The 14,496-nt window shown below is 34.3% G+C and overlaps 1 protein-coding gene across 5 annotated transcripts in view; it reads right to left on the bottom strand.

The window, feature by feature from the left end:
* The window catches only part of LOC136037075 (TLC domain-containing protein 3A-like), a 51,625-nt gene that overhangs the window by 19,507 nt on the left and 17,622 nt on the right, over positions 1-14,496 (bottom strand). For 4 of the 5 annotated variants that reach the window (XM_065719526.1, XM_065719522.1, XM_065719524.1 and 1 more), the window contains 2 exons: positions 12,064-12,247; positions 3,811-4,084 (listed from right to left, as the gene is read on the bottom strand). In XM_065719526.1, coding sequence (XP_065575598.1) covers positions 3,811-4,084; positions 12,064-12,233 — 444 coding nt within the window. In that variant the 5' untranslated portion in view covers positions 12,234-12,247. Of the gene's footprint in view, positions 1-3,810; positions 4,085-12,063; positions 12,248-12,889; positions 13,089-14,496 lie in introns of those variants that run through there. The other variant, XM_065719525.1, reaches the window with a different exon arrangement.

Genomic DNA, 14,496 nt, shown 5'->3' with positions numbered 1-14,496 from the left:
CAAAGAGTCAAACTTTAGCGTAAAGAGCGAGGGATTGCGGAGGGGACAACTCATTTCATATACGGAGTAATTTCTGTTCGTTTTAAGTTTTAATGTCGCTCCTTACTTTCAGCTAAAAAAATTAGTTTTTTTTTTATTTAACTTCTGAACGTTTTTGAATTAATGCATGTTTGGTTTTGGCTCTCCGCACATAAATTATTAAAATGAAATTTGTATATTAATTCTTTTTTTGGCTAAATGGCTTTCTCTTAGTTTCGATCAGACGATTTTGAGAAATAAGGGGTGGAGAAGGAGGCCTAGTTGCCCTCCAATTTTTCGGTTACTTAAAAAGGCAACTAGGACTTTTAATTTTTAACGAACGTTTTTATTAGTAAAAAATATACGTAACTTAAGAATTAACTTACGTAACAAACTTTCATAACCTTATATTTTTATTATGTATACGAGGGGGTTTGTACCCTCGTTAATACCTCGCTCTTTACACAAAATCGTAAGTTTTGTCCCAATTCTTTAAGAATGACCCCTGAATCAGAAAGGCCGTAGAATAAATAGTTGAAATTACTAAAAATACTTTAGCATAAAGAGCAAGGTATTTATCTCCTCCTAAATACCTCGCTCTTTATGCTAAAGTATTTTTAGAACCCCTCATATGCGTAATAATCTCTGTTCGTTTTAAGTTTCAATGCTACTTCTTCCTTTCATTTGAAAAAACGTTTTCATGTTTATTTTTCATTGTTTTCTTATAGTAATGCTAGAGAATCCTGCGCCCTTGTCATTGAATTTTTCTTCCCCCATGACAGATTCCTCGAAGGAAAGATCCTCCAGCATAGCCCCCTCTCCTCAGCCCCACCCCCAAACAAAATAAAATCCCCCTGAAAACGTCTGTACACTTCCCAATAACCATTACTATATGTAAACACTGGTCAAAGTTTGTAACTTGCAGCCCCTCCCCCAGGGATTGTGGGGGAGTAAAGATCCTATTTTCGTTAAGATCCTACGACTTTTAGGGGGTGTTTCCCCTTATTTTCCTAAATAAGGCAAATTTTCTCAGGCTCGTAACTTTTGATGGGTAAGACTAAACTTGATGAAATTTATATATTTAAAATCAGCATTAAAATGCGATTCTTTTGATGTAGCTATTGATATCAAAATTCAATTTTTTAGAGTTTTGGTTACTGTTGAGCCGGGTCGCTCCTTACTACAGTTCTTTACCACGAACTGTTTGATATACAAGGAATACAAAGGTAAACAAAACAGCTAATCTATTCATCAATTCAATATGAAATTCAAAAGAGTTTAACAATTAGGTGACACAATCACACTCATACTTGACAAATACAACATTGTGAAAAATTGGGAACGAAACTACGTCCGTATCTTGCATATGTCATGGGATAATTAGCTGTAGTTTGGAAGCAGGTGCTGCCACTTAGCGAAGGAGTCTGGCTCTTCAAAGGCCAACAAACAATAGTAACTCATATTACAAGAAGAACATAAACGCATCTCCATTGTAGCAAGATCGCTCGCATTGCGAGCGGTATTTTTTTGAAGTCTTCAACCGTTTTTGAAGCTCTCCTATAATGTTCAGAAATCGAGTCAGCGTGGAACATTTTTAAGGACAATGCTCTGACAACATCCACAAAGCTTGTGGCCTCGAAGCGGTGGAAAAAGAAAGAGTGGATAAGCAGACAGAAATTAGATTCAAATGAGTAGAGACGGCGGGCAAGACTAGAGAAGATATGACGCTCTACAGACAGCTGAACGGCCACTGAGCTCGAGCAAGCTGCACAAAAGAAAGACACTGAGCTGACTGGCCAACAGACCATGGTATTCGCAAGCCTAAAAGCAGCGAATGGAGAAATCATATACGATAAGTCAAAAAGTCAATGGGAGAAAGACTTCGATAATCCGCTAAATTAATATTTACCAGGTTGGACTGATTTAGGGCTCGTCACTGCTACTGCAAAAGATACCCACTGCCTCCAGCGGTGCCGGATGTTTGGCTCAAGATACTTCTGTAAAGGACTATATCAACATAGAACGAGTCACCCTGGTTAAGAAAGCTATCTGCTTCCTTTCTCATCACAGTGGTGTACGGCAGCAATGGACTGCGGCACCTGAGCTGTTTAACCGCGTAATCAACCACATCCAAAAGGAGAGACACCGTCTCCAACCTTCCGGGGTCAGCTATTCCAGAAGGACCATATCCGATATTGACTTAGCAGACAATGTAACTGTCTTAATGACAATCTTGACCAACTTAAGCCTACACATAAGCACTCCTCCACAGGTACTAGAGCTGGGCTGCAAATTGATTAGAAGTAAACAAAGGCATAATGCCCATAGATAAGAACGCACCGACGTAACCTTTACTTGTTGAGACTGAGGTACAAGCTGTTGACGTGGTAAAGCAGTTTACAAATTTCATATCAATTATATTCTTAACTGCGACAATTGACGCCGAAATCTCCGCAAGATCAGCCAAGAACAACTCTATATTTGGACGCAAACCGCAAACTAGTCGCCAAACTAAAGCTAAAATTTACACCTCCACAGTCGCATGGATCGTGCCATAATTTTCCGTAACGTGGCCGATAGCTCAGAAAAAGCAACGAAAAGTAAATGCTGTTTAAACTAGGCACCTCCGTCAACCTAAAGGCTTCAAAAGGTACGACAAGATCCGCAACCCTAAGATCCTGACAAATTCAAGCTGGTAAATCTCCCTACTCAAGCAGAAGCCAGTTCCTTAAGGTGGAACGGATTTTAATCCCTAACAAAATGGCAGGCAAAATCCTCAAGGAAAGCCATGCATCAGGTGGACACATGTAATAAACCTAGGTCTCCTCAACCGCAATAAGTCAAACGAGGCTCCATCCCTAGTCCTAGACAGAACATCTGGAGAAGACTGACTGCGCTGTCGACTAGTTCCCTCTACACTCACGACCCTGATGAGCAAGAGCGTTAAGTCAAGCAAGCTAAGTCTTTAAGGTGTCGGAAAAGATAAATTAATGCTATCATTCACACACGAGAGTACAACACACTGGGCCTTATTTAAAGACATATCTGTTGTATTAGTTTCTTAATAAATGTTATCAAGTATGCCCCCTGCTTTGCAACACAGAAAGAAAATGATACATTCCACTAGAAAGAACAAATCATCCACATATTTCCTGGGTATCTTACTGCCAATTGGTTGACCAAACAAGCAATAAAATTGTCACCAAAAGGGTGATACTGATCACTGCCTTCACTGATCACTACTGCTACTTCGCTAGCAAATGAGCAATACTTGCAGAGGAATCAGATCTTTCTGATCTGATTCTTTCAGCAAATATGTTTACTTCCAATTCACACCTAGTTTTGGGTCAGAGTTTTTAACATAGACTGAAATCTGATTGAAAGATTAATAAACTCAAGAATAACTCAAGATTAGGCAATTTCTAAGCGTATGAGCGATAAACCAATCCAACATTTGAGCTTTTTTAGAGGCAACCAATATTTACAAAATAAAATAATAAAGTACAGAAAATAAGAAAATACAAAATAACACCAATATTCAAGAAACAGAATAATAAAATAGAGAACTTTCAACGATCTATACTTTTTTACATTCTCAGGAAAAAATTACATTAAGACCACAGCCGCTTTTGGAATCTTAAAATAAACCCCACAAAGGGGAGGGGATAGCGATGAGAGAGTGAAGCTGAAATACACATTAACGTTTTATATAAAAATACAAGAAGTTTTAGAAAGCAGAAGAGGAAAGGGGAGACGTGGCTTACCTAGCAAGTAGACAATAACAACCCTTACCAATATAACGAGTACTCCCGTAGATGCAATAAACAAATGATGGGCGATCATCAGGCCATTAGTTTTCAGAAATCCACAAAGTTTATGTGAAAACGTGCCAGGTTGTTCATAGTAGTAGTACATTGACCAAACATCGTAGGCAAAATAGGGCATTGAGAAAGCAGTGTACAAATTAATCAGGGGGTGTTGGTGCCTGAGAATGTCATCATAGCAACTGAAGATGACAATTAATGCGGCTACAGATGCCATAGTAGCTTGTAGTGAAGAAACAATTCTGAAAATAAAGAGGATATTAGAATGATTGCCTTTACAAAGAAGAAACAGCGAACCTAGTTATCAATAAACCACAAGACTAGAAAGAAAACAAATGTGTGTCCTCATCCGACCATTTTAATCTGTCATACTAATTCGTAATTTTCAATGCAATATCATCTACTTTTAAACTTAAAAACTCAATATAAAGAAAAAAGAAAAAAATAGTTTAGTGATTACACAAAAATGAAAAAAATTCAACTGAAAGTTAGGAGCAACAATAAAACTTTCTTACGTTAAAGTTTTTTAGCGCTTTAAAAAAGTTTCTTATTGCAATCAAACGACCCTTGGGTTTCAGGTGTCGGTCTTCAAGGATCGTGCCAAATAATCAAACTTTAGCACAAAGAGCGAGGGTTAAAGAAGAGTCAGCCACCTCATATATGAAAAATTTTCGTTTAATAAGTTTTAATGTTGCTCCTTACTTTCAGTTGAAAAAACTTGTTTTCTTCAATTTTGATTGTTTTTCATTTCATACCAGAAGATCTGTCATTTTGTGAAATTTTCAGTGCGTTTCCCAATAACAAATGATATATGCAAACAATGGGCAAATCGCATAATTATAACCCTTTCCTCCCCCGTTTACAATTTCCCCTGAAAAATATCCCCCATAAACTTCCTTCCCCAGAAAATTCTCCTAAAAAAAGTCTGTATGTAAACAATGACAAACTGCATAACTTCCACCCCTTTCCCATGGGATGGTGGGGAGGGACTCCTGTCATTTTCCGAGGCATAGTTATCGGACCTTCGATTGTGTTATACTGAATCAACTGGCCAATTGGGCCCAATATCAATTACATTTGGGTCGAGTCGCTCCTTAATTATATTTCATTATCACGAACTGTTAGATGAAAAACCAAAAAAAAAGAACGAAAAAAACAAGTTTTTTCCAATGAAAGTAAGGAGGAACATTAAAACTTGAACCAAACGGAAATTATTCCGTATCCTAAGGAGGGGAGGGGGGCTTCCCCTCCAAAATCCTTCGCTCTTCACACTAAAGGCTTAAAGTTTTTTTGTTTAAATACTTCTAATTCAAATTCATCAGTCCCTATGTTTGAGCAGTCTTACGAAAAGAAACGTGACATAAAGTTAAACTTTAGCGTAAAGAGCGATAGACTGAGGAGAGGACAGACCCCTCATATACGGAGTGATTTCTGTTCATTTTAAGTTTTATTGTTGCTCCTTACTTTCAGTCGAAAAAAACTTGTTTTTTCATATTTAATCTCAGATCATTTTTCAAATCATGCCAGAAAATCCCCTTCCCTTCCCTCCTCTTATTGTTATAAATTTCCCATCGGAAATTCCCCCCAGAAACTTTCCTCCACACAGAAAATTCTTCCTGCGGAATCCCCCCCCCCCAAAAAAAAGAAAATTCCATATATTCCCAAACAACAAAAACTATATGTGAACAATATGCGTGACAATAGGGTTACCAAAAAATTTTGATCAGATGTCTTTGGGAATAATGGGACGTGGGAGGGGCTAGAAAACTTTTGATTTCGAGTTTTTGAGTTGAAAGGCACAAGAACTTTTGATTTCTGCCTGAATGAGCCCTCTCCCGAAATTATAACATCATTGGATTGATACAATCACGCCTGGAAAAGAAACAAACAAATAAATACGCATCCGTGGTCTTTCTTCTTGCAAAAAAAGCAACGAAAAACAAAACATTCTAGGTTTTTGTAGACAAGAGCTTAAAACCTATACAGAAGGATTCTCTGATACGCTGTATCTATTGGTTTGATTTTCATTCAGATCGCTTGACTTTTAGGAGGTGTTTCGCCCGTTTTTCGAAATTCAGGTAAATTTTTTGAGGCTCGTAGCTTTTGACGTGTAGCATTAAACTTAAATGTTTGGAATTAACATAAAAAAGACGATTCTTTTGGTGAATCCATCGTTATCAAAATTCTTTTTTAAAGAGTTTTTGGGTTGCTATTAGGCCGAGTCACTCCTTACAGAATATATAACAACATATATTATATTTTTTTATATCTATAGCATTGAAAAATAAAAGCAACTACGGTGAGGTAAAATCTTATATTGCTGAGAATTCCAGGAATTAATATAATTATATATCAAATATTCAGTTTATTTTCATTAGTTCTTTTATGTTATCTTGATCATTGTAGTGAGATATTTTTTATTTATCATCGATGCTTTGAAAAACTAAAACACACTGTTCAAAATACGTATAGTTTTCAATAAACGCAAATGCCACAACGGGCTTTCGAACTTTTACAGTTATGAGAATGGGAAAGGGTAGTAGCCAAACTCTTAATGTTGTAATTTTTGTTCATTTTAAGTTTGACCTGAACATCCAATTTAACTTTTACTCGTTTTAAGATTATTCATCAATATCAGATTCTATTATCTTTATGTTTCTATGATTATTTATTATTAATTTCTATTCGCTTTGATTTACATTTATTTTTTAAAAGTAATTTCTTGTCGTTTTGAGTTTGAATTATGATAGACTTCATTTCTGCTGGCCTCGAGTTTAATTTGGATCTTTACTTTTCTATAAACTTCTTTTTATGGGGAAGTAATTATTAATTAATCACCAAAAAAGTAAGCACGTGGTACTTGTGTTTTTCTACAATTTTTTATTAGGACGGTAGGGATACGTTTCATATTTCCAGACAAAATTTAACCTCTATTTGTGCGTCTTCTCCATTAGTATCTTTATTTTCTGGGTAAGTTCATATTTTTTTTCATGTTTTATGTTTAAATTTTGACTTAACTTCAACTTTTTAGTTCTAGAAAAAGGCTTTAAAAAAAGAACTGAAAGGGAAAAAAACAAGAGTAAAATTTAACCGTCAAAACGGTTATAAACAAATAGAAACAACAGACAATGTAAACAAAATACCTGACAAATAAAATTAAAGTTAAAGGGGTAAACAAGTTTCTTAGCATTATTATGTGATAGCTTAATTATGAGCAACAGTTTAAAAAAAAGTTTCAGCAAAGAAAAAAGAATTTGAAGGAAGGTTGTATATTTAGTTTGGGTGAAAGCAAGCATGTACAGAAGTTTTTTTCCGAAAAATGGTTTGATAAATCGAAAAAAAAGTGTAATAGACTTAAGGGAAATTTTTGTGTCAGAAGGGGGGGGGGGCATTCCTTGCGCGCATGAATGGATAGATGGAAGTCTGCTATAAATTAGCCAAAGCCTTTTGCGGTAACGCTGTTACTTTAGCTCTGATAAAAAGAAGACAGACTACTTTTTTAATACATCCAAAACATTTGCATCTAAGGTCTCTTCCAAATCGCCTTCCTTGATTTGATACTAACATAATATTGCTTATGTTCTCTATAGTGTCAGTTAATGGGGTAGGAGGATTCATTCATTCTATTTTAGCAAGCGGTCTATTTTCTTATAAGCGATTCAGCTGTGATAATTTAAAGTGTGACATGCGCAATCTTTGTAACTTTTCAGGAGAGCCAAAAAAACAACAACAAAAAAACACAAAAACCTTTGTCAACTGTGGCCACTCTGAAGGATGAAATTAATGAAGATAAAGGGAACACATTCTAAACCAACTTTTTATGCTCTTTTCAGTAATTAATTTTAAATACTCAGTAATTAATTTTAAAATACAAAATTATTCCATTTAATGGTTTATGTCTCCTTTTTCAGATAGTCCTCTCATGTCAAAAGTATTCTGATTGCATTCGAAATTAATCCATTTTCGGCATATGTCTTCTTTTTTTGAAAAAAAACCTTCTTTTGTCAAAACTAGCGTAAGTCTCTTTTTTATCTTCATAACGGTAGAATTCATCGAGCCGTGTTTACCAACGACACGTACAAAACTCATTTTCGATCAAAATGGCATATGTAGCACTTTGAATTATCACAGCCGAATTGATGCATGGAACATTTTTCTTCCGCAATGTGGACAAGATTAACCGCTGTTGCTAGTTTCAAATTCATTTATTTTACACTGTATTTTTTACATTGTGGAGGCTAAAAGAGCACACTTTTTCATGACACTTCAAATTTGTTTTATCAGGAAGAAAAAGTTTATAATATAAATAGGCTGTTGCTAAGCTTCATTCTCAGGTCCTTACCTTTTTTCTGAAAAACAAAGAATTTTACACAGTTGATAGCATTAATTGTAATTGTTGTTTTAATCAGCCACCAAATACCAAGTATTGAAAAAACACAAATGAGCCATTAACTTATGTGTTTTTTATGTCGCTTTACAAAATTACTATGGTATTTACCAGTGGCGTCGTTTGAAAGGGACAGGGGGGGGGGCAGTTGCCTCCTCCCCCAATAATTCGGAAAAAAACTTTTTTTATTACTTAACTTTAAAACTATTCCTCGTTTGATGCGTATGCATTGTTTATTTATGCATTTTATAATTTATTTAAATTAACCGACTAAAGTCTTTGCTAAATAGTAACCTTTCTTTACTACCTCTTGAAAAAAAAAATGTCCTATTGAAGACTTAGGGCAGGCACATGCCACCTATACTTTTTGTTCATTGGGTGTTCAGTTTCCATTGTAAAATAATTTTTCAAAACAAGTTTTCAGACATCTTGAAAACAGATTTAGGCTTGTGCATTTCACCATTGTTCTAACACACCCTCCCCCTGAAGGGTATCCCACGCCCCTTGAGTTTCCAGATACGGACCCCTCTTGCCCCACCCTCAAATAAAAATGCTGAGCTACATTCTTGATATTTACAGTCTAAAAACAAAAATCAAATCAAAGAATCATTTAGGCTAACCTCTGCTGTAAGCTTTTCAGCTTTAAATGAAGCAATTTGGCTGTGGTCTAACTTTTTTTTCTTTGCAACAGCAACAATAAAACTATTTAGTTTCTCCATTTAGAGTTTCTAATTCATAACTCATTAGTTTTCAACTAATATAAAAGGTGCCATGTAGTTAAACATATGATAAATGCTTACAAATAAATAAGTACAAACAGGTGAGACTCTGAGGCGAGGGGAAGGGGACTCGAAGGGTCTTTCCAGAAATGCAAGATGGGTAAATAATACGAAAATCCCGTTAGAAATATAGTACAGAGCAATAGCTTCAAAACTAGCTGTACCTTCAAAGCCAGTTTTGAAAAAGTAAAACTAAAGATAGAACCAAAGAAAAAACGAAAAAGGAGAGAAAAAAGAGAAATAGAGAGACTAATTTCATGTAATTCCATGCTAATGGTTTATGCAGTGGCGGTTCTGGCCTCTCTTGCACCCAGAAAAAAATGTTAATTAGCAAAATTTTTCGGCCAAATTTAAGCAAAATTTCACTTATTAAAAAAATTTTTCTTTTATTAACAAAATTGTTCACTTGCATAAATACGACTTACTTTATATGGGAAAAAATATAGAAAGAAAATTCTAAATTTCGGATTTAGTTTGCTTATACTTACTGCCAACCATGCCCTCTACTTTATTTAAATAAAGTAAACTTTCAAAAATCAGAAAATTACTATGAATGTTATAATATTTGCTTGAAATTTTGCGTCTCTAATATGTCTGTGCCCATGACAAATGACCCATTTTGCCCCTCCCCCTAAAACCACCACTGAGTTTATGACGGTGAAGCTTTTTTGAATGTTGGTTTCACATTGGCTAAGCAGGCCTTTCAAACTGGTTCACTTAATGTCGCTCAGCCCCATAAAGCTCTGTAGCGTAAGCCAATTAAGCTGCAAAGTATAAAACTTTCATCTTAAGATCCGTAACGTAAGCAACACAGAAAATCAAAAATGATTTGAATTATTTAAATTGAACAAATATGTTTAAATTATCTAATGATACTTTTTGAGGGCAAGGCTCAACAAGTCGATCTTACCCAGCCACCAGCGTAAGCTATTTTCCTTAAAATTTTTGCTCCTCTTCGCCCAGGAAGACAGCCAACAGAGCGAAGTCTTCGTCGCTGCTGTGGACAGTAAACTCCATCTGATTGTATCTATTTCGCCAGAGTCTTTCCTTTTGCTAGTTAAAAGCATTTTATAGAAAATGTTTCTTAGTCATTCTGTTTTAGAGTTATACATTTACAACAGAATCAGAGTTTATGTAAGTATCAGCGACATCAGCAAAACTTCAAGGTGAGAGCAATTTAGCAAAGCATTGTAACATAAGCGACTTTGCTTTGGCTGGGTTGCCACTCCTAGCTATTTATCACTATTTCTAGTAATTTTTTATGCTGCATAAACAAGAAAATCAATAAATCAGCCCTTGAATCACTATAATATTGAAGAAAATCACTAAAATCAGTAAAAAGTGAATTTGCACCCAATCACTTATCCTAACTAAAACTTTAACCCAAAATTAAGAACAAACAAATTTCGTGCTACAAATCACATTTTTTATGACCAATACTACCATCTAATTTTAAATGGCCCAAAGTATATATTCTCAGTGGACCATCGACCGATAATCTTAAAAATTCCAAAAACTCCCAATGACTGACACTTATTTATCGATAATGATAAAAAAAAAGTCCATAAGACAGAGCTGATGAAACAGAAGGTCACTGGTGCCAGTTACATTACCTGACATGTCATTTCATTTTACGACGGCTGTTTAGTTCCCTAGCCATAATTAGTTTCTCACTTTTCCATTGGGAGAAATATTAGAAAAAAAAAAAAAAAAAAAAAAAAAAAAAAAAAAAAAAAAAAAAAAAAAAAAAAAAAACAAGAACTGGAAGTGTGATTTAGTTGGTTTTGACTTAATATTAAAGTTTTTCTATAAATTCTACTCCCATTACATACTAAAAATATACTACAAAATAAGATAAATTATCAATAGAGAATGTTCATGGTATAGGCTACCTTTCTTTTCTTTTTCTATCATCAACGACAAATTTCAACAAAAGATAAAAAGGTCTTATTTTTACTTCAAATATACTTGAATAGAAACACAAACACAAAAAGAAGGTAATGAGATATTGTCTTTTTCTTCTTCTTTACTAGTACTCTATAAGCGGAACTAGATAAAAAAAAACTGAAGCTTCCAATAAAAAGAGTAAACTTTATTGCTATGACAATGTCTAGACAGAGAAAAAAAAATCATCTAAGACTTACGAGGCCAACTATTAATTGCTGTTACTTTTCCATTCCGTTCTAACACTAGAATTAACGAGAAAAATTTATACAACCACATCTGACACTGGTCAATTCTAGGAAATTGGCCCTAGGATTTTTGCAATTGGCCCCTCTGCAATATGACGAACACTGCAGTCATTTTTCTAGTTTGTTCAAATACAAAATCGAAAATTCCATAGGTCAAGCTGGCCAAACAATGCTTGTCGTAACCAACAAAGCGGCAAATTCTTGTAATTACTATAAATTATAGTCACAATTATTAAAAAAGTTTGACTATTTATGGAGGGTGGAGGGGGAAGCCCCCATTTATATACGTGCCATTTTCCTCCATCTACAAGAATCTTTATAAAAGTGATGTTTTCCCTCTATGATTATCTTAGAAGCTTTCAATATACGTTGTTTAACTCACAGATTTTATTTTTTTTTTGGTAATCTTTGATTGTAATCACAAATTCAGATTTGTTAGAGCCCACAATGACCACTTAAGAAGGAAATAATATCAATAATTAGGGTGCTGGATGTTATTCTCTTTACTGAAATTATATTCAGCACAGAAAAAAACTATTCAATATTAAACAGGGGTATGTATTTATAGGGAGTATAAGAGGATTATCCATCCAAGACAAATTGTGAATAATATTTTTTTTTGTGTTTGAAGCCCCATACTATCGATACAAATATTCTGTTAAGCCCCCAAAAATTGATAAAATGAACCAAGGACTTTTCTTAAGGATAAAGCAGTTAAATTAGCTGACCAATAATCTAAGAGTCCTTTGACCAGTTTTATCAAAACATTTTATACGAATGTTTGACCTTCAACTCGTGAATTAACACATGATTTTGATGCATCAATCCTTCTTATTTACTTCCCATAATGTTTGGGTACTTACAGGCTGCTAACTTTATAAGACTGGCATTGTGACAACTTCGTATACTTCATCAGGCAAGAACCAGCACTGAGGAAACTAACAACATAGAAGAATGTGCCAAACATAGAGATCAAAAATTGTTCAGGATATCCCAAGCCATAGTGATCGAACTTCGGTAATGGTTTCATCATTGACTAGATGTTACCTGAAAAAAAGATACTCACACTAGAAGTATTTATGGAAGACTAGCCTACAAGGAGGAGGTTAGCTTCTAAAGTTGGTTAAGGCTGTTTTTGACGCCTTTCACAGTGCGGATATGCTTATGACGGTTTTTCCAAGTACTTATGAGTTTCAAACACAGCCAATCTGTAAGCTTTAAACTGCTGGGAACAGGGAGCTCGAGTACTTGTACTTCCCATGAGCCAATCAAAATTTGTACAATTTTATTAAATGTATTATGAATCTTGTATTATGTATCATGATAAGTGTATTATGTGCATTATGAATTTGAACATATGCAGTTAAAAGCCAAGGAGCCCAGGTACTTTTTATGAAGAAGACGAAGACAGCAAAATCTTTCAGTTAAAGGTACTTCAGCTACAACTCATAGCAGCAATGGGTCACCTCCTCTTGGCTCAGTTAAAATTACTGTTCTTTGCTTTAACAGAAAAGTAATCTTACCCATCATAGCATTAAAATTGATCTTTTGCCAAATGTAAGGGATTCTGTTTACTTGTTTCTAGGAGTCAATATATCCAAAAGTGAAAATTTTGGACTTGAATAATTTTATTATTACACACTCCAAATAGTTAATTTATTCACTGTAATTCTAATTTTGATCACTTACCTTCAAGAGCGAGTATCTCAAAAGTAAAACTTGTGAACTTGATTTATTTTAGTAGTAAGCCCTCCATTTAGTCACTCAACCTTAAAATTTGGGTCACTAAACTTCAATGTTGGTCACTAATTTTACCTCTAATTGTAGACACTTAACTTTAGAGGCAGTGTTTCAAAAATCAAACTTCTATACGGAGCCTTCTAATTGCAAACCAATTTCTGTACTAAACAAAGACCTGTATTACTAACTGATAAGATATTTTTTTATGGCTGCTATTATTACTTTTTCTGCAATTTACAAAAAGCAAATAACCAATTATTTACATTACAAGACAGTTTTACTTTTCTGAAGAAAACGATGAATTGGTTGTGAAACAGAAGTAGGGGAAGCATAACTTATTTGACTCCCTTAACACCCTTGTTTGGCCTTAAGAGCATAACTCCTCAATTTGGTTATTAATATATATTAAGTATGAACATGAAGGTTGAATAAAAAATTACAGAAGAAAGGTTACTGAAACGATCCCTTATTTTAATTAAGTATGACTATACTTATATTAAGTATGAACATGAAGGTTGAATAAAAAATTACAGAAGAAAGGTTACTGAAACGATCCCTTATTTTTTTATCTTCTATATTTCCGAAAGCACTTGAGGCTCCAAATCACTTTCCTCTTATTTGCCATGTGTACAGTTTAATTAATAAATATAGAATTACAATTACAAAAAGGTTTGATCATATTTAGAATTTTTTTTTTTCAATTTTACACATTACCAAGCAATAAAAAAACACCAATATAATCCCTACCTCATTGAACCAAAAAAAAAAAAAAAAAAAAAAAAAAAAAAAAATCGACAAGCATCTATTTCTTTATAGGGTTACTAAAGAGAGGAATACCCTGCCATCAAATGTAATGGGCTTATTCAAAATGCAAGAATTCCAGTATAGGTTGTAAGCAAATACTTTTAGGAAAATTAGGTTATTACCAGGGTAAGCAGTCCTGATATGTTATTATTTACTCGTTATTTGTTCGAATATTTCGTTTTCTCTTTTTTTTCACACTCCTTATTTTGTTTTGCTGTTTGTGTTGCAGTAAGTGGCCTCACTTTATAAGAGACAACCACATAGCTAAACTGGAATTGTGATTCAATCAGCAAAAAAAAAATATATATATATATGTATAGACGTCTTGCTAAACTGAAGTAGATCTTGGCACTCCTATGAAATTTCTTCCATAAGGGGGTGTAAGTCCAACACTCCTTCTAATTCTTACAAACAACATTAAGTTTTCTTTTTGTTTTTTTTTTATCAGCTATATATCCGTGGTTTAGGTATCCAACTTTACAAGAGATGTTAAATAAATCTCCTATATCATTTAATCTATAGTCTCCACAGGTTAAGGCAAATCAGTTTCCTGTGTTTTTACAAAATCACATTCCAAAAACTTCTGAAACCTTACGAGTACAAACTCTGCAAATGTTGATGGTACTGTCACAAACTAATGCTAATAAGGAAGAAAAGACCGAAGCCTCCCACACACATAACGCACCATATTAAAACTAAGAGTCAGTGTTGGACTTAATCCACTGCTTGGATTTCCATGATTAACCTCAGCC

Source organism: Artemia franciscana, chromosome 16, assembly GCF_032884065.1.
Source record: "Artemia franciscana chromosome 16, ASM3288406v1, whole genome shotgun sequence".
Taxonomy (NCBI): domain Eukaryota; kingdom Metazoa; phylum Arthropoda; class Branchiopoda; order Anostraca; family Artemiidae; genus Artemia; species Artemia franciscana.
This window is presented reverse-complemented; position numbering and strand designations above follow the sequence as displayed.